General features: G+C 41.5%; 1 protein-coding gene across 4 annotated transcripts; it reads left to right on the top strand.

Moving 5' to 3' along the window:
* Nucleotides 1-98: 98 nt before the first annotated feature.
* On the top strand, nt 99-23,346 carry zzz3 (zinc finger, ZZ-type containing 3). 4 transcript variants are annotated; one of them, XM_085388148.1, is made up of 12 exons: nt 99-207; nt 9,257-11,381; nt 15,297-15,435; nt 15,661-15,808; nt 15,912-16,024; nt 16,756-16,827; nt 17,362-17,463; nt 17,943-18,038; nt 18,732-18,881; nt 20,014-20,148; nt 20,565-20,665; nt 21,279-23,345. In XM_085388148.1, the coding sequence occupies exons 2-12, from the start codon at nt 9,322-9,324 to the stop codon at nt 21,421-21,423; spliced, it is 3,261 nt and encodes a 1,086-aa protein (XP_085244274.1). In that variant the 5' UTR covers nt 99-207; nt 9,257-9,321; the 3' UTR covers nt 21,424-23,345. The 4 variants fall into 4 exon arrangements, with proteins under 4 accessions (XP_085244274.1, XP_085244276.1, XP_085244277.1 ...); XM_085388150.1 differs by lacking the exon at nt 99-207 and adding an exon at nt 357-654 and having other exon boundaries at nt 21,279-23,346; XM_085388151.1 differs by lacking the exon at nt 99-207 and adding an exon at nt 692-865 and having other exon boundaries at nt 21,279-23,346.
* The last annotated feature ends 1,044 nt before the right edge of the window (nt 23,347-24,390 follow it).

The raw sequence follows: 24,390 nt of genomic DNA, 5'->3' as shown, positions 1-24,390 counted from the left end.
GTGTCACTCTTAAACTGCATGTTGTTTCTCCTTAAAGTGTCAATAAGCCATAAATTAGGAAATGTTGCAGAGTGAGAGGCACTCTAAAAATGTACAGGATAGTGTTGCATTTTGACGAGAGAGCGCTTGCTGCTCACACACCCCGACTAGTTGACTGGATTGAAAACATGGCTGCGGCCGAGCGTGCAGCAAATTTACGGAAGTGAGGTATGTGTAATTCTTAAGCTACAAAAGCTGTTTAGAAGTGTGCCTCCAGTTCGTTGCTTGTGGTGGAGCAAACGACAGAACCTGAATTTATTAGCCCACTCAAAATGTGTGTGACCGCCATTGCTGGCAGTACACAAATACATCGGCAAAGTTATGCGCGGAACAATCAGCTAGCTCGCCGAGCTAATGCCAGGTTGCTGCGGCTAGCCTCGGCTGCTAGCTGGTTACCAAGTGCTTGGTTGCTAATCATGCTACTTCTCAGTGCTGGACATATAAACCTCGGCGAAAACGTGTTAGCGGCGATTTCTTCCATCTACGTGCTGTCTTATTTGTGGCTTTAACGCCCCTGTCCGATGTCGCGCTAGCTAGCATGTGCTAGGTGTCAGTAATAGAGGGGCTTCATCAGGAATCGCCACGATTCTTCTCTTAACGGGAGAACTAGCACAGGTAACGTTAGCCAACTTGGCTAACTAGTCGAGCACAACAGAAAGAGGGGAAAATGTTCCGTTAGACTGCAGCACACTTGTCCGTTGAGTGTCACAGGGAGCGTGTATAATAATTTATAATTTAATTTTGCTGGTGCCACAGCCTGCGGCTTGGTGTCTCAAGTGTTAATATATATATATATATATTTTAAATTAACCCCCGAGAGCTAACGGTAAGTTAGTTTTGTATGGTTAGCCCGCTAAACGGCATGCTAGGTCAACTGAGGTCTGCTTGGAAGTTGGAGCATGCTAACGTTTAGCTAATTCGCAATCTCCCTGTGAAATAACTGGGTTGTTTCTGTCCAGACGTGTGGTCGTGAGTTTTAATCGTGAACTTTTTTTTGCTGCAAAAACTAGTCTTCAACTCAGCCGGCTGGCACGTGCTGCTGCTGTTGCTGCGCCCCCGTCCAGTCTCGTCGTCAGTTTAAACAGCATCCTCGTGCCTCCCAACTTCGTGGGCTTGGAGCTCGCGGCAGTTGATTTAGCTGAGATGTAGGGATTTGAGCGATTCTCATCGGAATGTGCACCAGCACCACTTCGCGGATGTTTGGTTGCCAGTAGGCCCAGTGGAAGTGCTGAACTTCAGGTCGGCAGCGGAGACGATGAGCCCAGCAGGACGGTAAAATGGCACAGAGCTCGTTTATTTATCGGAAAACACATGCATCATACCAAACTCTGTTACCCACGTTTAGATTAGCTGGTTTGCTAACAGTTGAGTTTGCTCGTGAGTTGCGTGTTTATTATTAGTGCACAGCTTTGGGAGTTTACAGGCTTGCTATCTTAGTGAAAGCAGTGCTTCTTTATGTGATGGCAAATGAGACATCTGTCAAGACAGTGCAGGCAAAAACACCACGTGTTAACATAACTCTACAACCAAACAAGCGTTTTAGAGAGGGGCAGGAAGTGGGTTGATTTGAGAGTACAGTAACACATGGGTCCTCTAATTACATACAATGTCTTTCACACTCAAAATCTTTGCTTATGCTCTGGATATCTGTGAGTACAAATTGATCTCGGCGTGTCAAGATCGGTGACTGTACATTGCAATATGGTGTTAGTACTGTAAATAACACTGTCACACCTTACTGTGGTAAATTGGCAGCTGTGGGTTTAATGGCTGGTGTGTTTCTAGAAAGATCAAGAGATTAATACATCTTATTTCATGGAGAAGAATGCATCACAGTCAAATGTTTATATAGGAAGCAAACATGAATCCCAACCATGTATCCTTGGCTGAGTCTACTCTCTCATATACTAGAGAGAGAAAATGCAAATTAACCAAAACAGTGTCTTCTTGTGGCTCTTAATCTGATATAATGGCTGTAATGCTGGCATGACTTATGAGCAGTTTAGTCACAGAGTGGTTTATCACCAAAAAAAAAATCTTTTTTTCAAGTGGGTATAAAAAGGTGGGTATAAAAGCTCGAAGCATCCTATAAAAGAGTTTCCTTTCCCTAGAAAGGTACGGCGGCGGCAGCAGCGTCTGACCAGCCGCAAACACGGACAGGTCTGCTGTCAGCACAGCCACTGATTTTTGTATTAATAAAGTCTAGCCTAATTGAAGCATGGAAGGAAAATTGGAAAAATGGTAACCGTGTAAGTTAATAGACACATCAGCATTGTGGCTATGTCATTAACACATGAGATTCTGACAGATTACTGCATATTCCATTAAATTCTTATGTTAGACATGCAGGAAAGGAAAGTTAAGGAAAGCAGGAAAGTTATAGCCTTATTTTTACAGCTGCAGCCTCTGTGGTGTTTAATTGTTTAAGAGCAAGTACAAAATAAATAACATAAATTCAAAGTAGGCTCATCCTTCTCAGATTTTATTTTAAGGTTAATAAGTACAAGTTGGTGTTCTATATAAGGATTATATAATTAAGACTTATAGAACAATAGAATCATTTAACAGTTGTCGCAATGGGGAAAAAAGCATGACTAAAGTTGATTCTGGTAACTTATATTTCTTATTGATTCTTATCAGGGCTCTTGAAAAACTTAAGACCCTCAGACTATCTTTACCCTGCGGTCTCAGGTTTCTTCCAGGAGTGGTGATCCTATTTTCTGTAGGATTTATTTGTCAGTATGTGGCAATTTTACACACGCTCATTTGTAATCTCCATCAAAAACTGCTTCCAAGCAGGTTTGGTCTGCAGCAAAAGTTAACACAGTGATGTACCCTGGGGAACGACAGACATTTTAAGCTTTAATATTTTTATATATGGCTGAGTAGCTTAATTTATAAAATATTGCAGAATTTATAGATTTCTGTTTTGGGTAGGTGCTAACAAAACCTTTAAAACAAATGTTAGGAGGTATAGGCTCCACCACGGAAGCAAACACTGCCCATTTGCTTCTTGGGGTGTGTGTAGAAGCTGCAGCTCCACCATAATTTACACCTGTGTTATAATGACTGTTTTCATCAACCTTTTTACCGAAAAAAGAAGCACTTGTTGGAATGAACCTTATATAATTTTAACCTTGAAATGTATTTTAGCTTGTGCACAATTCTATTTTCAGTTGCAAATGTGTGAAGGTTCAGCTTCACGACTGCTTCACAGTCATAGCCGCCTTCAGTGTTTTCCTGTGGCACTAACAAGCTCTGCATTCTTTTAATAGCTTCATATGCTTCCTTTAGTATTACACTTTTATATCAGTGAATCCCAATTACAGCAGGGCAATATGACCAAAAATATTTATCACGATATACATTTGAACATTTGCGATAACGATATAACCGACGATATAATTGTCACGAGACAAAATACTTTACAACTCCGCAATTTTATTAGTGCAAATAAAATCATCAATGTATTTTCACTTAAACAAGCAGCTGTTTTTTTTATGTGCATCAAAGTTATATAAAAATGTAACAGTGCAAATGCAAATTCCTGGCTGACAGTTTAACCAAAAGGCATTTCCAGTGGAAACTGGCCGACATATCCTCAGCACAACCGTGTATAACATCCACAAAACTTAAGAAGGTTATAAACACACAATATGGTAATATTATGTTGAAGTACAGCACGTATCACTCCGCGAGGCTCCTGCCTACGATAGCCGTAATGCTCCGACAATCCATCAAGCGGTGTGGCTTCACAGCTTAGCAAAGTCGTACTAAAACATTTTACAAATTTTCGAGCGCCATGTACATAAAATCGTTTGGAGGTCAGTAAACACAACCAGAATTCAAACATAAGGCACACAGGATTATAAGAGGCACTGCCGATTTTCAGAAAATCAAAGGATTGAATTTAAGTGTGCCATATTTTCCAAAAAACACGGTAATAACGACGGCCCGCTAGCATGCTCTACCAAAAATAGTGCTTTGTTGTGTATCTGACGGACGAAAGCTGAACCAGTTCCACACCAGTGAAGTTGCAGCATTTTTACAAACCAGTTCTGGTTCATCCGTTTTTATTCAACGATCCGCTTTCGCCCTTCTCATTCTGCGTCGCCGCCATGGTTTTTCTGCCATGTGCGTATGAAAACAAAGGCACTGCGCATGCATGTTTTACCCATATTCTATCGCGATATTTCATTTCCTTATTGTTGCCCAACATTATACCGGTATTACCGTGAACGGTATAATATGGCCCAGCCCTACTCCCAATTAGTTTGCCTTGAGACAAATCCAGGTGTGCCTTGGGATTTTGTGTCAACTATATTGTGATGCATGGTTCTTTTCGCACAAAAAAGGAATGATCTAAATCGTAGGTGTCTTGTAGTTGCAGATGCTGAAAATGTGGTATCCAGAATGCTGTCATCTGACAGTATACAACTTAAAAGACAACTGGAAGATAGTACAGATGGTATGAAGGCTTGCCTTTTGGTGTGACTTGGTCATAAAATGTTTGAAAGCCACTGTTTTAGACTACAAGGGGAAAATACTGACATTAAGAAAAAAAAAAGATGGACAATCAAATGTTTGCTTCATCCATTTTGCTGTGATGGAAACACTCAAATGGACCAGCAGCTGACTAATCAGATATATTTACTGGCCCCGGGCCATAGAGCCATTGGTTATGTTGAACCCTGCAACATAAACAATCTGTGAATTTCTGTCTCCTATAAATCTATTTATATTTGCTAGTTTTTGCAATTACTGATCTAAACTGTTTTTGTATTTTTTGAGAAAGTGTTTCTGGGCAGACTGTTTTCTCTTATGGAGCAGCACATACCTGGAATACTATACCCACAGAACTGACTAACATACTTTTTATAAATCACTGTTTCCTGGATAATCAAAAATGCTGTCATAATAGGAAGTGGTGTCATTGTAACGGTGACACCGCCTCTGGTTCAGTAGTCATGTTTGTGTTGTTTTCTGTCTGTGCTGTTTTGTAAATGATCTTTAACGTTCGTTTAATATGTTATATGGTAACATCTTTTAACATTCAAATAATTCTTGCTCTTTTCTGTTTGTTTTTGTTTGCTCTCTCTAAATGCAGTTAGCCTGCTGGGTACTGCAGATGAAAATGAAACAAGCCGTCTAAATGTGTCTCATTTGCTCATGTTAATGTCCCTTTTAAATAAAATAAACACACTTTAACTTGCACAGTGTTTATACTTTAGGAAATCACTGTTGTGGCGAGTAGTTTAATGCCTGCTAACTACAGGCTCCACAGCCAAGGAGAGTCATGTCATTGAGGATGTTTAATGTTTGTTACTCTAGAACGCCTTCGTCTGTACCCACTCGGTAACAGCCGGGATGGGAAAATACGCAAGTCACCTGATTTTATAACATTCCAGTCATTGCACTTCTGCTAGGCATGTCTGACTGTAGTTTGAACCTGATGTTGGGCAGGCTAGTCAGATTTACAATGTAATGACGACTTTAATTTAATAACTGTGGAATCTGGTACCCGAATGCAACATTGAACTTAATATTAACTATTAAGATAGGCCCTGTGAGTTAAGCCAGGAACGTGTTAATTATTAGGAAGGTGGAAGTGTGATCAAATGTTTTATAAAGTTATTCAGCCCAGCTGTAGCACTAATTATTTTTGATGTAGTGATTAGCTTTCCTAGTTTTTGGGAGCAGGTTAGATGAGCCGGCTTAATTAGTTTTGTCGTGTTGAGTCAAAGGGTGAGCGCTCTGTCTGAAAAAAACCTGCTCCTCCTCCTCCCCGTTTTCTGCTTTTCTTTCTCTTTTATTTTATGCATGGACAAATCACATTAGTTTTCTCAGCTGGGCTCTTTAGCAGAGTGTGAGTAATATGTGCATGTGGTAGTGTTCATTTCAGGTGACTATTGTTAGCTCCCTGAAGGAGTATTATCAAAATGTATTTGTAGCCGGAGTAGCCTCTGTGGCTTTGATGGTGCTGTGTTAGCACAGTGTGGGAAAAGGGAGGGACTGTCCGAGTATGGGAGACAAGGAGCTTTTAAATCAGTTTTGACGGAGGTCGGCTCACAGTTTGATGTACTGGGAATTAATGTAAATGAGCACCTCGTCCATGGCGCTAATTGATGCGATTTGTCCCCAAGATATATGGCTACTACTGTTTCCCATCATCTATAAAAGGACATCCAGTGAGATCATACCTTGCTGAATGTCACTTTAATATGACCTCTAACATGTTGTTTTTATTGTCCTTGTGGTTAGATTTATTAGTTGGACCATGATGCAGAGGATGTGTCAGCAGCAAGTCTCCTAACTGGAGCAGGAACTTTACAATCTCCCTTTCATTAGCTGCATTTTTCTGTGGGCAATTATAACTTGATTATTAATACTTTGTACTTAGAGTAAGGTATTTATGTATTTGGTTTGGGTTTTTTTTGAAGTTGTTGATTGTGGAGTTAATTGACTTATTTTGTTTTAATAACTTTGTAAGACAACATAATCTAGTGTAAACTGTTTTTGTAATTACAATTTGAAAGCTCCTTCGTTGTTGTTTTTTTCAATGCTTCCATGACTTTTGTTAGATATATGAGAGAGAAATTGTATTAATTTGTTTCCATGATCTTTATGCAATATGCTTCATAAAAAAAAAATGCTGAGAGAAACAAGAACTAGCTGTCTATATGTGTGAATTTATTAGAGATGCAGTGATCCAGTTTTTTGTATTACTGATTTAATAGCGATGCTTTGGGTCTCTGCTGATATCAGTGTTAAATTAAAACGATGGCCTGCCTGAGGAAGAGGCTGGGAATCATTCTTTATGTTTAATATAACATCAGGCTCGACTCAACCATTATTTTCCTAACTCCCTAATAGTGGCACTAGTTTCTCCTTTTCCCTCATGTTGCAATCACCTGTGAAAAAACAGTGGTTGGAGACTGCAGCATGACTAAAATTATTGCAGCTGTGTGCAATGAACTTCTGATCTTGCTGCCGTGGAATTGCTTCAAAGATGATGATGACGTCTGCAACCACTCACAGTTGATTGCAGTCTTCGAAGCAACTTTACTCAATCAAAATGATGATAAAAGAGCAACAAGTCTGCTATAAATTTGCGAATCAATTGGGTCAAGTTAGCATTTACATGAAATCTGTTTGAGACAATACAACAGTTCACTGTGATAAATTGGTGAAAATGGCAAATCCGTTGCCATCTATATACAGAGAAATTCACATTAAAAATCATTCAGAATCTCATAGATTTAAAACACGTTAATAAATACCTCTACAAATTGTGACATAGTTGCTGTGTGATGGCAATTTAACTACAAAATGATATCGGTGATTGGCAGTCTTGCTTTTATATAGGGATACTATCAGACTACAAACAGTTAAGTTTTGCCCATCAGTGCAGACTGACTCAGGCTGATTGCAATGTGTTGGGAATCTGTCTGTATTCATGAACTGTATGACAGTCTGCTAGGGTCCATGTGAAATTTGGTAATTTACATTATAATGCACAAACTATCCATGTGCACCAGGTGGTGAACTTGGAAGAAGGATTACAGGAATGAATACTTGGCTGTCGGGTCTCCAGTTTTCCGTGTCTGCACTTTAGTCTGTTTGAGAGTGATTCCAGTCAGTGAGAGTCAGACGACAATTTGTTTGGAGATAGGTTACCTTTGTAATCGACTTGCAGCCATAAGGGATTGCCTAGAGGTTGAGGTTCAGTCTCTGGGTGACCAGTTGGTTGCCGCAGCTACTTGCAATCCGACAGCAAACAGATTTTTTTTCATTGCAGTCACCAGATAATCAGGGGCTGAATGTTAGATTAAAAAACCCCACTTTTACGTAGAAAAAGTGCTTGTACAAATGTGCGTAATTGGGTGTATAAGCGCTTTGAGTGCTCAAGTAGAGTAGAAAAGCACTGTATAAGAACCAGCTCATTTACCATTTAGTTGCAGATGAGTTGCTATTGTATTTTCAATATAGTGCGGGTCAGCCATCACCCACACAAATGGATCACATCAGAGAGAGGTGAAGAGAAATATTAAGATGATTTGAGACTTTTTCTTGTATATGGAGAAAAAAATATGGGTAGACTTTAGGAAGACACTTTGCCTGATGTGTAATATTACATGTGTAATAACTAGCTACTGACGGTACTATGAACTATGTATTCGTGGTACTGCTTTTCAGTGGTTTAGGGCTTACCTGGTTGAGAGAACGTTTTGTGCAAGTCCTTTGGATTTCAGATCATCCTCAGCTTTAGTTTCATGTGGGGTACCACAGGGATTAATACTTTGACCTCTGCTTTTCTCCCTATATCTCATCCCCCCCTTTACTCTATTTTTAAAAGGCACAAAATGGCTTTCCATTTATATGCAGATGATGGTTTATATGTAGAATTTTTGTTCCCAGAGAATTTTAATTTTTGTATGTTGTGATAAGTTTTGGAAGGATAGCAGCCTGTTGGCACACCTGTTATGAAGAGATAAATGGCCTGCAGTGTATGATGACAAAACAGTGTCTGCAGTGTTATCTCTGTTGAATTGGATGTGAGAATTATAGTGTCAGAAATCAGTCAACCTTTAAACTACATTTATTTTACTTGTGACAAAAAACAGAAATGCCTGCAAGGAGGAAATACATATTCCCTTGCTGTAACAGACATACACAATCTGTGTGATGGATTTTTTTTTTTAAACGCCTTGTTTCTGTGCTTGTGGTCTTTTCATATCTTAAAATGCTTGCTGAGCTGTAGTCACATACAAATGAGCCTCAAAGCTGTGCCATTTGAGGCGTGTGTACAGACTGATTGATCATTTAGGCACAAAGGAACATCTGACATGATTGTTTCCTTGTGCGAGTGTAAGATCTCCCCCCCTTTTTGAATTTATTCCCTGTGTACTGACCTGGTATAAGACATCTAGATTTGCCTGTGGACAGAAGGTGTTGCTTAGCTACAATGACAGAATAAATCAATACCCCTCTGGTGTGAGCAATGACCCGAGTGGTATTTAACAAAGGCCTTCTGGTACATGCTTCTGTTTGAAACACCACAGGGTACTGTTCATGCATTCATTTTTAGCATGCAAGTCCAGTGAAACCAGTCAAACTGAAAACTGTGATGTTAATGCAACAGTGAGCTGCATATGTTTATAGCTTTCAGTTGTTAGATTGACATTTAAGTGCAAGTTTCTCCATGTGTATCTTGCAGGTGCCCGCATTTGGCTGCAGAGGAGAGAGCACCAAGATGAGGAGACTGTAGGCACTCGCCATAGTATGGCCGCATCCCGTTCCTCGCGCGTCACAAGGTCATCAGTGGGGCTCAATGGATTGGATGAGAACTTTTGTGGTCGAACCCTCAGGAACCGCAGCATCGCCCAGCCAGAGGAGACCTCAGTGTCTCCACTGCCAAGGGCCCGTTCGCCCAAGAAGAAGCAGGACACCAAGCAGGAATCGAAGCATGACGCCAAGCAGGAGTCGAAGCAGGACAACAAGCAGGACACCAAGCTGGAATCGAAGCATGACGCCAAGCAGGAGTCGAAGCAGGACAACAAACAGGACACCAAGCCGGAGTCGAAGCAGGACAACAAACAGGACACAAAGCCGGAGTCGAAGCAGGACGTCACACAGGACGTCAAGCTGGAGTCGAAGCAGGACAATAAACAGGACACCAAGCCGGAGTCGAAGCAGGACGTCACACAGGATGTCAAGCCGGAGTCGAAGCAGGTTCCCAGACAGGATACCAAGCCGGAGTCAAAGCAGGTCGCCAAACAGGACGTCAAGCCAGAGTCGAAGCAGGTCACCAAACAGGACGTCAAGCCGGAATCAAAAAACGAGACAAAACAGGAGTCAAACCAAGACGTTAAGCAGGAGTCAAAGCAGGATGCTAAACAGGAGACAAAGCATGATGAGACACCGGACACTTATTCGCAGGATGGCCAACAACAGGCCTTGTTGCAGGGAAATGTAACTCACTCTGATGCTTCTCTGGTAGAGGCCGATCAATGGACCAGTTCCAGGAAGCGAGGCCAGTCATGTTTAGAAAAAGACATTAGCCCTGAAAAGTCAGAGAACTGTGATGGAGGGAACGGGGCGCAGGATGCCTCTCCTCAAATTAAAAGGGCCAAGCGATGCTCTCGCTCTGGAGAGTCTCAGGGACAGGAGAAGGACCCTGAGCTTGTGAAACCCGAAAGTCCTGACTCAGTCCCAGAGCTTAGCAAGGACAACAGTTGTGAGGAATTACCCAGCCAGAACTTTGCTAACACAGTTCCTGCCTCACCTATCCTCAGTAAACAGGAAGGTGGGCTCACAGGGGACGATGCAGAGGATGGTCATGTGGAGTGTGATGGGGCCTCTCAGTTCCCAAATGCCCACAAAGCTTCTAATGGACTCCGAGAAAATAACACAGAGGAATCAAACACGCTTGGTGAAAAGTCTAGTTCAAATCCTACCCCTGATACTAATTTCTCGTCCCTGCTCAACGGCAGTCAGACAGGGACTCCCTCATCCCCTGATCCCGCTGTGCCTTGTAGAAACTCTGTCCCTGGGCATATGGAGGTTTCTGGCTCAGGAGAATTGCCATCCTCATCTGCACCAATATCTGAGGGTGTTCTGGATGATTCTGTCCCTGAGTTGATAGTGGCCAAGGAGCAGGAAGTGGAGGAGATGGAGGTTGACGTAGTAGGTGACTCGTTCTGTCTGGCTCATGAGGAGCAGGTGATGGATAGCGAGAGCGACACGAATGGACGGCTGCTGACACCAGTGCAGGAATCTGTTGCCTCCACCTCCTTCTCCACCACTAATATGAACAGTAGTCCAATCCACAACAACAACAGCAACTCAGGAGAAACCACATCCCCACTAACAACACCCCCTTCCCCCACAGAGCCAGAGTGCAACCCTTCTATTTCCAGCACATCCACCTCTTTCACAGAGCTCTATGAACACAGATACACTCGGCGGACTTCACCCAGAAGGGCTGTGTCCAGTGGAAAAGCTTGCTCCTCCAAGCCCAGCTCTCCTCCCAGAGACAATGGTCCCTTGAGGGAAGAGGGGGAGGTGGTGGTTGGGCTGGAGGAGGAGGACTGCCCTATGGTGGAAGAGCCAGCTCCCTCAGACTCTATTGGCCACTCCAATGAGGAGCCGGTGTCTGGGGATCCTGGGGACAGGGCAGGTGGTGAGGATGGTGGATTTATAGAGGGGAAAGAGGCCGAACACAGCAAGGAGTTGACACAAAGCCAGGCTGTGGAGGAGGAGGAGGAGGAGGAGGAGGAGGAAGAGGAGCCAGACGTGTATTACTTCGAGTCGGACCACTTGGCTCTTAAACACAACAAAGAGTATGTGGGAGCTCCCCTGTGGATTGTGCTCTCTTAATCTGTTGTTGATGTAGCTCTTGCAAATGTTTATCAATATATTTTTGATCAACCAGCGATGCATTTGAAGTACTGAGGGTTTTTCTTTTCCAAGATTATTCTAATGTTTTTAATGCTTCAGCATTTTTAAGTTTATATACAAATAATATGAAAACTGTTTTTGGATTTTGACTCTTTAAAGTGAAGTGACCCTATGACCTTTCCTTATTGAAAACCTCTAACCCCCTGGCTTGATACATTTGAGGTCTGAATAGGTAAAAATTTCACTATTTAGTTTTTTTTAAAAAAAAAGGCAAAGATTTGACAAGTAGAGCAATATTTTTCTTCCTTTTCTGTTAATGATTTCAATAACCCTTCGTTTCTCCTTCAAGGATGAATAATTGACCTTTGCCTGGCTAGGGTAACTTGTACTTGTGTTATCACATAGGAAAAGGATCCAGTCAGAACATGTAACTGAACCCTATACCCTATATATATGTGAATTAACAGTCAGAAAAAGAGCAGGGTGGTTACTATATATCTTAAATTACAAATATGCTTTGTAGTCATCAAAAAACAAACAAACAAAAAAATAAATAAAGAACAGTTAGGTAAAAAGGCTAAACGAATAAAAATGGTCCCGATTAGAGCAGGGCGATATGACCAAAAATATTTATCACAATATACATTTGAAAATTTGCGATAACGATATAACTGGCGATATAATTGACACTAGACAAAATACTTTACAACTCCACAACTTTGATGGGGTTTTTTGCACTAATAATGTATTTTCACTTAAACAAGCAGCTGTTTTTTATGTGCATTAAAGTTATATAAAAACGTAACAGTGCAAATGCAAATTCCTGGCTGACAGTTTAACCAAAAGGCATTTCCAGTGGAAACTGGCCGACATGTCCTCAGCATAACCATGTATAATATCCACAAAACTTAAAAAGAGGTTATACACACACAATACGGTAATATTATGTTGAAGCACAGTACGTATCACTCCGCGAGGCTCCTCCCTACGACAGCCGTAGTGCTCCGACAATCCATCAAGCGGTGCGGGTTCGTAGCTTAGCAAAGTCGTACTGAAACATTTGACAGATTTTCGAGCGCCGTGTACATAAAATCGTTTCAAGGTCAGTAAACACAAACAGAATTCATACATAAAGCACATGGGATTATAAGGGGCACTGTCGATTTTCAGAAAAATCAAAGGATTGATTTTAAGTGTGCCGTATTTTCCAAAAAACACGGTAATAACGACGGCCCGCTAGCATGCTCTACCAAAAATAGTGCTTTGTTGTGTATCTGACGGACGAAAGCTGAACCAGTTCCACACCAGTGAAGTTGCAGCATTTTTACAAACCAATTCTGGTTCATCCGTTTTTATTCAACGATCCGCTTTCGCCCTTCTCATTCTGCGTCGCCGCCATGGTTTTTCCGCCATGTGCGTCTGAAAACAAAGGCACTGCGCATGCACGTTTTACCCGTATTCTATTGCGATATTTCATTTCCTTATTGTTGCCCAACATTATACCGGTATTACCATGAACTGTATGATATGGCCCAGCCCTAGTCCCGATTCTCAGCAGTATTCACAATGTAGGCCCTGTTCAACTATAGGGGAGCTTGTTCAAGTCTGTATGAAATATATAAGAATATAGCAGGGCAGTGTATCTCACCTATTTCTGGCTTGAGGTTTTTATCACTCTTACACAAGATATGTACAAAATACATATAAACATTGTATAGATAAGCCTTCAAAAGTAGATCTTGTACTGCAGTAATGTATGGAAACACCAAAGAGGAGCCTCTGAGTGCAAAAGGGCCAAACATAGTCAGTGACAAACAGCTCAGAAATTGTACTATAGTGCAATAAAGATGAATACACCCACAGAAGTCTGTGTGAAGATCCTGGTTGCATCACACGTTAGAATGGAGAGTTTAAAACAAACAAACAATACATTGTAAATATAATGAAAAGAAAACATTGAACAGTCTTTTTGGAAAGCAGATTACAAGTCTGCTTTCAAGCTTACAAGCTGAATTACTGTTGAAGCTCGTGGGTTTTTACACCGCCAACTCGCAGACAGAATGCTTAAATATGTCCACCAGTAATTGCGGGAACGTCTAACTATAGCTCCCGCCTTATTGTTTAGGTTTCCCATGTTTCAGCAGTTAATTTCCACCTTCAATCTGGGACTGTTATTGTGTGAATTAACTGCCACTTGTCACTCTTCCAAAGCCCGAGGAGATTGTAAAATTACTATGCTGATTGCTTCTTGTCATCTCTTCTCTCGGTACGTTGAGCTGTTTCTTAGAGAAAGGATTTCTCAGTGTTGATCTTTGTTTGTGGTTTTCTTTTTTTTTTTTTTTTGTTATTTGTCCTGAAAGATGAGATGTTTATGTTGGTGGACATGTCCCATGCCGCGCTCAGTCAGGCTCTGCTAACTGCGCTGTGGCAGGTCGTCTGATTTGCTGTACATCTTCACAGGAGGAGGGGTAGAGGAGGACTTTGAGACATAATCTGCTGGGGTTCTTTTGTCTTTGAACACTTAATATCCGTAAATGTTTCATATTTGGATAGTGGCTTAGAATAAGATTTCACTGCTCTTGTGTTGCCTGATAATTTGATCAAGTTTCGGTGCCATGCCAAGGTTTGGTTGTGCTGAGTAAGGAGAATTTCAAAGCCTCCGATCAATGCAGCCAGGAGTCATTTTTAGGAAGGCATGACGAGGCACTTTGGAGTTGCTGAACGTGGAGAATTGGCACAAATTTGATTCATACATCTTATATTTGCACCAGTTTTGTGGATTTTGACGAATGTCTCTGTCCTAAACATATTAAGTAGATCCCTGTTCTCAATTATCAGACATTAACATTGCACTAATATTGTACAGGCCAGCTTTTCTTTGGCAGTGATGTTTGTCAGTGGACCTCGGGCCCAGTAGGTGGCAATGGAACACCAGACTTGTCTCTGGACACTCTCCAAGTGTCCAGAGTGGTGAGAAGAAGAGCCAAGTCTCCCTCAAAATGGATCTTCTCACTGCTTTCTTTTGCAGATTTTTTTTTCCTTTTTTTTAATACATTGAATCACAGTCGCTTAGTATCACAGAAAGTAGTTTTGATGCCACTAATGCATAGACAGACTGAATTTTCATCGATGCATAGATCAAGTGGATGCTGTACAAGCCAAGAAGCCCAACACAACTTTAAACAAAGCTGACTTCTGTCGTAGAAATTGTGTCCTGTGCATTGATTTTCATTCATGTTGTGTTAGTAGAGATTGATCCACTCTGCTCCACTGAGCACCTGCATTACTTTATAGCTGTGTAGGATGCTGTCACGTTCCTGTCAATTCCTGGGGCTCTGCTCGCACTGTAAGGACTCTGAGTCACTAGCACAATTAGTCATTGACAGCTCAGTTTGCAGTTCTCCCATTGCCCCAGAGAGTGTGAGAGGAAAGGTCACTCAAGGCTCCTGAAGTGCTTCAAAACCCAAATGTTTGTCATGCACAGGTTTTGATATCTGGTCTGAAATCTGAGAGATGTGCAGTTAGAGTCCCTAATGGGCTTCATTAGATCAGTAACTCTACACTTGTTAGGCTTTTACTATAGCATCTGGTTTAAGAAGATGCATAGTCTCCAGCCACTGTGGTGATAATCACATAGATGGAGTCAGTAATACCGTTTATATTTTCTTTGCAGAATAGGTTGGAACTTTTTGAAAATGGGTCATGTTTTGTGCAACTGTTTAGGTTCTCAGCAATTGAATTATGCATGGTGTGTGGTCTAAAAGTTTGATGCACTGCAGCATTGCAAGTGTCAGGTTAAATAATGTAAGCAGTGTCTTCCTTCTACTCTTGCCTAACCTTGCTCCCCACTGTGTCAGTTATCAGAGACTGCTGCAGACTATTGGAGTTCTCGAGGCTCAGCGCACGCAGGCCATCCTGGACCTTGAAACATTGGCGCGTCATCAGAGAGAGGCGCTTGCCGATCCCATCAGCTTTGTGGAACAGCTGCAAAAACGGGTAACAATGCCTTTGGTGCAGCTAAGTGCTGTGCACAAAGCCTGGAAGTGCACAGCAGAAAAGTAGCAGATTCAAGTGTATAAAGCATTCCCAGTAGAGTTTTTTTTTTTTTGGGGGGGGGGGGGACTATAGTGGATGTCTTTTCCTCTCCTGTTGTGATGTGCTTTAGTAAAACTAGGCTAAAGATTCAACTTGACTTTGGCCCTTGATTTGTGCGATCCTCAGGTGAATCTAGGCTTGCCGTGTCCTCAGCATGTTGTCCAGCTTCCTGACATTGCCTGGGAGCAGTACACCTCAGGCCTCGGGGATTTTGAAAGAGAATTCTGCGACAAGAAACGGAAAACCAGGCGGCTAAAGTTGATCTTTGACAAAGGCACGTGTGAATGACTTGAGCTGTTAATAGATTGATTATCAAGTGTATGTGCATTTTTTTTCCTTTCTTGTTGTCAAAGGAAACATCTGTTCTCCCTATCCAGGTTTGCCTCTTCGACCAAAAAGTCCCGTTGAGCCCAAGAAGGAAGGTGAATCCTCCACAATGTACTCCCCTCTACCCACAAGTGACGCGCCCGAGAACGGCAGGCAAACGCAGGTACACCTCAGTGTCCTTACTAAAAGATTCTGCACAACACTCACAAGGTGCTGCCATCACAGCTGCAGTTATCTCCCAGTATATCATTAGTGCAGGTTCTGTGACATCAGTTTCTAAGAGCCGGAGCTGGTGAGTCACTGATCTCCTGCAGGTCACCCTACAAATCGTCACGTTATTTTACACCACCTCCAACCTCATATTCTTACTTCTTGGCAGAGTTAAACATGCAGCGCATGTGAGCACAAAGGATGGTATCTATGGAAACATGAGGAGCACACCTCTCCCCCACTCCTCTGATTAAGTCTTATTCTTAGCCTCTGTTTTGTGTGTGCGTGTTTGTGTTTTCCCACATGGTATCGGCAGCAAGGTTTCACTTTTAATTGATTGCTGGGATTAGACGTGGCAAAGCACTTAGCACTAAGAAAACAACTCCTTGATTATTTCTGTTGCTCTCCCTGTTTATTTTGTGCAGACACATTAGCATTTTCTCAGACTACACTCTCTGAATCCTAACAGGATTTTGTTTGTCACTCAAAAGAGTTGGTGTTTTTCTGCATCCTCCCAATGACACATCTCAAGTCACATCTGACAGCCAGGCTTTCTCTGTCAAACTGACTGACTCAGCGTGCCAGGCAGTTCATATGTAAAGAGCTCTTCAAATGGTGGTGTGCCCATTATTTTTTGTCTTGTGTCAGTCTTCTAACATGGCTGCCACTTTTGTGCTTTGACAGATGATCAGGGGGAGGATTTGTCATCCAAATAAACCCGACACATTTAACCAGCTGTGGACTGTGGAAGAACAGGTAGGTAGCAAGAGTGTAAGAGCTCATATGTTCTGTAGCACGCTGCAACAATTTGTCATAAGAGTGGTTTAGATTGTTATAGGTTGATCGTCATAAAACTGGATGTTTGCAAGTAAAATAGAAATCAAACATAATTCAGAAAATAAATACTTAAGACCTGTTTAAAACTGGTACAGCGCTATTAATACGTCTTAATTTATGCACTTTATGTCGCCAAGTGCTTGCTCAAAGGGGATTATTTGATTGTTGGGGCTTTCTCTGTATTATTGTAGGACTTCATCATAAAATATAAAGCACCCTCAGGTGTCTGCTGTTGTGATTTGGCACTATGTAAATAAAATAGAATTGAATAGATTTAATTTAGATTTACCATGATTAGGTGATCAGTTCTATGTATTTTTCATTTATCCCCTCTAATGAAAAACGCCCCACCAAATAAACAAAACATGATTTTTGTCAACACATGTTAGATTTATTAAAAACATTAAAGAATGAAGCAATAATTTTAACCTGATGTTTTGTGTGTTTTGATAGAGAAAACTGGAGCAGCTTCTTGTTAAATTCCCACCTGAGGAAGTCGAATCCAGAAGATGGCAGAAGATTGCTGATGAGTTGGGCAATCGAACAGCAAAACAGGTGACGAAGAAAATGAGGATCAACTTCAATTAAGTTACATTTTATAGCAGCTTAGTTTAGAATATTTGTAGATGTATGCACCAAAAGATTTGATCTCATAGAAGCTCAAAAAAGCATCTTTCCTTTTATTTTTATTGTCCTGTTGTGACTTTGAAATTGCAAAAAACAAACTGTTAAATCGAAAAAGTGTACGCTTGTCAGTGGTAAAAGGCAGGCTGACTTGTATGTTAACTGCACCCCCTACAAGTACCTGGAGAGTGAGTGTGTGTGTGTGTGTGTGTGTGTGTGTGTGTGTGTGTGTGTGTGTGTGTGTGTGTGTGTGTGTGTGTGTGTGTGTGTGTGTGAGTGAGAGAGAGAGAGAGAGAGAGAGAGAGAGAGAGAGAGAGAGAGAGAGAGAGAGAGAGAGCTCCTATGCTTCAAGCAGCTGCTCCTCAGTTGGGAATGATTAACAGAACCATCTCCCTTTTAAAACCTTCCAGGTTGCCAGTAGGGTTCAAAAGTACTTCATCAAACTGACAAAAGCTGGTATCCCTGTGCCTGGAAGAACACCCAACCTGTGCATGTACACTAAAAAGGTAACTCAATTACTACACCCCCCCTCTCATAGCCATACTGAATAAGTAATCTCATTGAAAGTAATGGTTTTGCCTTTGAATATTAAAGTTTATGCTGGGTAACTAATTCATTGTTGTCATATCAGCTTTCAGTTAAATGGTATTTTAATGATAAGAATGGGAGTTTGTGTGGCGCTCGCTGGAGACTGGATTAAACTCTGTGCCTGCTGGCAAAGATATGAACAGGGTGATAAAACGTGATGTTGAAAACGAAGCTTTTTATTGCTCTCAAGTGGACAAATAATGCAATGTCATCCATTTCGTGTTTGCCTCAAACATCTCTTCTGTGCTGCAGTCCCTCTGTACTTTTCAGCCACCGTATGCTGATATCACTGTAGATGTGCTGACAGTATCAACTAAGATTGTCTTCATTTTTTTTTTGCCATTTAGTAAAGCTTTTCTTTGTCTTGTGTTACAGCTGTTGTTTTCCATTTTAAATTGGACATTATGATTACATTTGATTATATCTGGTTTTGAATGAACTACCACACCAAGACTATAACCACCAGGGGTGCGTTTTATAATAGTATAATGCTAATTTCATTCATATTGCACAACCCTGTAGTTTAGAGACAACAAACATACTTAATTTGTTAACTGCTTGTTATATTTGCCTTGTTTACGCTCTTCTAACGAACCCTATTTATTCTCCAGGCATCCAGCAAGCGGCAGCATCACCTTAACAAACACCTGTACCGGCCGTCCACCTTCCTGACCTCCTACGAGCCTCCAGTCTACATGGATGAAGATGATGAACGCTCAGCATATTACAACAGTGTGCAGGACCCTTCGGCTGATGATTCGGTCAGTCTTTTGTCTTTCAGTGTGTTTTCTTCTTTCAAAGGTTTATTGTCTTTCTTTCTTTCTTGTGACTTATCATGTTTTCACTGATTCTTCCCATTTTATTTGTCACTTTACTGCATAATGAACCTCATGACTCCTCCTCTTTTCTGTCTGTTTACAGTCTTACCCTCTTCCTTCTCATGTAAGCAGTGACCTGTAGGATAAAGACTGCTAAAAGCATGTGTTACAGGCTTTTGGGAATTTGTTTCTATACCTGAATAGTTCATTTAAAGCGGTTTTAAATAAAATTACTGCACCTGTGTTCCTCTTCTGCTCTCGTGCGTATGCTTTTTTAGAGACTGTTCTTTTTAGCTCCACTTTAGCACATTTGGGTGAAGGGAAGCATTTAACTCTTGATTTTTACTCTAATCACGGCTGCTTGTTCTGTTTAAAAATGCCTAAATCAGAGCAGGGGACCTGACCAGACTTTCCTTTCGTTCTGTTTGAACTGCGCAACTCCTGGTGCTCGCCATTATCCAGGAGCTGACATTTCTTTCTCTTGCCTTTGATGGCAGTAACCTTTTAGTGAAACCAGGTCGCTGCAGCCTGCTGAGTACACAGGCTACCGTCTCCATCAGCGCGTTAACGAAACCTCTGACACCGCCGGTATGGAGTAAAGTCAAAAAGGTGTTGCCAGCGTGGGTCACAGTAATTTCTCACTTCACCAGCTTGTCTTTTATTTTGGTCGCATTTGCAGGAAGATTGAAAGTCTGCTGAGGGAAAGTGCATCGGCAGCCTAACTGGACTCACAAAGCTGTTCCTTGTCAAAATGTGGAAGTGTGATGCTTTTGTTGTAAAATAAAACGCTGCATTTTGTTTGCTTTATTCTTTTCTTCATACAAATAGCTGGAGGTAGCTGTGTCTTTGTAAAGGACACCATGTTTTTCACTCTTGTTCTTTAGGCTGAAAGACAGTATGTACTCTCTTATCGATACGTTGCTTGTGTCCAGCTAAAATTAGACTGATCGCTGCGGGCTGTAAATAAGTCTGCAGGGTAAAAAGCATCTAGATTAGATCCTTGGAGTTGTTGAGGAAATATTATGTACGTGGTTTTCCTGATGACTGTCAAACAACATCCTGTTTGTCTGAACAGGATGAAGAGAGTGTACCTGTGGAGCTGAGAAGTTTGCCAGAATACAAAGAGCTTTTACAGCTGAAACGTCTGAAAAAACAGAAGCTCCAGGAGATCCAGGAGGATAAGACTGAGATCCGGCACATAGGCTATAAGGTAAAGACTGCGCCGTGATGACATTAAGATCAGGAATCTGCATATACATGTTCCCTCAAAATGTTATGCATTTAAGTCGCACCCTGAGGGGGAAATAAATTCAAGTTGGCGGCAGAGGAAATATTTATTTTTTAATGTGTTATCATAAGACGATAAATAAACTGTAACAACTATATTTTAACAGGTCCCAATAGAACTACTGGAGGCTGTGAAATATTGGAAGTAGTTCTGCCTAAAGCTTTAAAATGAACTTAAGAAATGTGCACATTTTAATGGCATTGTTGAATAATAATTCTTTTAATTACTCCAAGGCCTTCAGAAACAAGTTTGTAGTGTAGAGAAGGTGTTAATATGTTCATACTTTTGTGGGAGTGTGTTCTGTGGACGATGAATATGTTTGTGTTTGTTTTGTGCAGTGTGACGTCTGTGGTATGGAGCCCATCCTGGGTGTGCGGTGGCACTGTCAGGACTGTCCGCCTGACAACTCTGTTGACTTCTGCTCCAACTGCTCCGACTGGTCAGCTCTACTTCCTTTATTACCAAACAGTCATACACAGTGCTGGTCGCTTTGCACCATGATGAAAATATTGCTGACATTTTAACACATTTAACATGGTGGAAATGAAAACACAGGATGTTTTGCATTTGTTTGTGGTATGCCATTCACTAAATAACATTCATCCCCCCACTAAAAGCTAGTTTAAACTGAACCCCATTTTTGTTTCATTTTTTAAGGTTTTCCACAGAACATTTTTAGGTTCCTGCAGTCATCATTGACTTTGCATGTTTTTCTTTTTGTACACTACAAGTTAATCTCACAGTACAACACGTGATTTACCTGTCTGATGGCGTGTAGTTACCATAGATGGTAGATGGAACGCAAGATGGCTGTAGTTCGTGGGTCTAAAAAAGAAAGACAGTACTGAAGTGCCTTAAACGTGCATTTCTTTAAATAGCTACTGCCACAGTGGCAGTGTAGTTATAAAAAGGCTTCCAGTTCTATATAAATCTATGGGGAAACAGCCCTCAGTGAAAATTTTCCAGTGTGAGACCCAATATGTCAAAGTAAATGTACTTGCTGGAAAATTGCTTATATGTGGTTCTTACAGTATCATTTCCTTATCTTCCAGCTTGTTCAAGACTGAGACCCACAAGCCTAACCACCACCTGGAGCCAGTGTACCAGGCAGAAACCTTCCTGGACCGGGACTACTGCCTGCCGCAGAGCACAGGTTACAACTACCTGGACCCCAATTACTTCCCAGCCAACAGATGACAGGGTCCCAGGCACCCCTAGCTTCAGGCTCTCTCCACATATCCCACAGGCCACTCTGTGCATGGCTCCATCCTTCAAGTCCAAGATAACCGCTTAACCCGCCGCCAGGCAGGAAGGCCATTAGGCAGGCAGACAGCCGGGGTCCTCAGAGCAGACCAGTGCTGCTGGTGGGGGGGCTGTTGGTAACTGACCTCCCTGACTTGAGCAAAGGGTGGCCATGACGGTTCCTCAATAAATATTTCAAAAAGGAAAAAATAAAGAAAAGGGGGGGGGGGGGGGAAGCCCTGCTCAACCTCAGCCAGGTTATTCAACGGATCCGTGATTTGAAAACGATACACTATTTTTAAAAACAAACAAAAAAAGAAAATAGAAGGCACACGACATTCCCGAGCTCCGTGACTCCAGCAGGGCTGTCCTGTATCCCCGTTTCTCCCCCCCATCGCCCTCCAGTTACCTCCCTGTGCTGCTTCAAAACTGGAGGATTGATGATCAGTCTGGTGAAGCGCCACCTAATGGTGATGGGTGGCCAACCAGCACGTCATAGTGGACTGTGAAGTCATCAACTGAGATACACATAGGTGGTTTTATGCGTGTATGTGGTCTCTGTGTTATGCAAGAGTGAAAATGTTCTAGCTAGGTATCCGTAGATTGAGTATTTATGAGCCGCGGTGTCCTCAGCAGACGTCTGGGGTGCTGCAGGTGAAGTTCAGCAGACACTGTGGTTGAAGCCAGTGTTTTTTGTTTTGTTTTTGTTTTCATTTGTTTTCTTCTTTTTTTCCCCAGGCTGCAGATCCACATTTTGTTCTGCAGACAAATCTGTATGTGTTAAAACGGATCGAGCTCCCATGTTTCAGCATGGAGCCATCACGACCACTGTCACACAAACGCTGCTCTCTACACCCCCTTCACCTCTCAAACACACACAGATAACAAACTTTCATCTGTTTCCCTTTCCTTTGCTCTCTCCACTAAAACATATCTAACAAGAAGCACTACAGCACGGAGAGCAAACATTTCCGAAGGCAGGCGTGTGAACGGAAAATACACAACAAACACCTGTTTTCTTCTTTTTCCGCCCCCAGTGTGTGCCGTTGTTGATCATGTTGAGTGTACAAGTGTATGGTGAAAAGTAGCCAGCGCTAGATGCTGTGTGCCATTTTTAAGAGAAAAAAAAAAGAGGCTGTTGTTTTGGCGTGGGGGAGGGACCTTTAACCTGGCCACAACTTCTCCCTTCCTGCGTGGCTCCGTTGACCCACACTGTCCTACTTTATTGATCCAGTCATCATGGCTCTAGATCTTTAATTTTGCAGTCCACCTTAAAGGTCCATTTAAAAGATTGTATTTTTATTAATCTATTTAAAAAAAGATAAATAATTGAGGTAGTGGTTGGTGCACCACAGTGGAGCAACCCACACAATTTTATACACATAGATTTTGTTGTGCTTGAGTAGACACCATTTTGTATGGTTTTTGTCTCTTTCCCTCACCCCCTTTGCCCTGCTTCAATATCTGTGTATAACAGTCTGTTCTTATGTAAAAAAATAAAATAATAATGTTAAAAAATGCTAGGAGAACCGTGGAAATAAAAGTATGTGAAAATAAGTTTTTCTATATCCGTGCTTCCTCTGTTATCAGCCATCAAAGTCACCCTGAGTTTGGCTCAGCAGGATTAATCTGTGTTTTTCTCAGTTTTATATCAAACCCTGAACCCTGGCAAACTGGTAGCAAATTCTTCACATCATTTTTAGGAACTAAGTAATTGATTTTGACTCTGCTAGAATAGCTTTAGTTGATTCACGGTTCAGTCCTCACACACCCTTAAACCCAGCTTTCTTCTGAAACGGCTGTTTTGAACACCGGGTGGGTGTGGCTTCTGTGCTTGGGATCACACAGAACCAAGAGTAGATGAACTAGCCTGAATCCTGAGCATTTTGATAAATCAAAGGGACCCTTAGGAGGGCTTGAATTTTAGCTGGCTTATAAAGTGGTGAGTACAGTTCTAACAAATGAGGAAAAGAAGTTATGAGTAAAAATATGGATGGATCGATAATCACCCAAGAAGGAAAAAAGCGCAATAAAAGCTCAAAATGATGTGTATTAAAATTCTAGATTATAACTGTCACATTAAGTGGGGTTGGATGCAATTTTAATATTGGCCATAATGAGGCAGTCCTGTCATTGATGCTGAGTAATTGAGTCTCTCCCAGAACCTGAATGAAAATGTTAACTGTAAAATATTTTTTATTGCTGTCAATTAAATCTTAAGTGCTTCTTGGTGAAGCTTTTTCTCGTGCAAGTGTTCTATAGACTTTCTTCTGCAATTTCACTGTGGTATGAAACACAGGAAATGTCCTTTTGCAGAATAAAGCCATGCTGGTGACCTTTCACTGGGAGAGAAGCACTTTGTGTGACAGCTAATTTTCTGCCTCTTTCCACCTGCTGGAACCAACAGTGCTGATATTTTGTTCTTCCTGACCCAAGTTTGTCAGGAAGATGTGAAAGTGCTTCTTTTTTTCCTCCCGTCTCGTCATACTTCTTACATGTCCAAATGATCTTTCTGTGTATTTTAACTGAAACGCTAAACTCTTAAACCAGGGGTGTAAAACATAAGGCCCGAGGGGCGTAAAAATCTTTGGAAAATAAGGCAGGGTGCATATATTTTGGACTTTTATTTTAATAAGTTTTGCATCTTCTCCTACTGATAAAGACCTCCACCATGGCCATCCGTACTACACCAAAGTAATTAACAGATGCTCAGTAAAAAGTAACAGGATATTTTCTGTGAATGAACAGAAACGTTTCCTGAAATTTAACATGCATTTCTTACAATTTAAATTCAACTTTCTTTCATTTACAGCTGCATTTCTTCATCACTCCTTTTTCTTATGTGTAGATATCTCAGAGATTAAATGTGTAGTTAAACTTCTTTATCCTGACAGAAAGGGGAATTTCACCTGTCTTGACCTG

The sequence above is a fragment of the Rhamphochromis longiceps genome, linkage group LG18 (genome assembly GCF_057381845.1).
Source record: "Rhamphochromis longiceps isolate RC_006_pf linkage group LG18, R_longiceps_female_GT1.1, whole genome shotgun sequence".
Classification (NCBI taxonomy): Eukaryota; Metazoa; Chordata; class Actinopteri; order Cichliformes; family Cichlidae; genus Rhamphochromis; species Rhamphochromis longiceps.
This window is presented reverse-complemented; position numbering and strand designations above follow the sequence as displayed.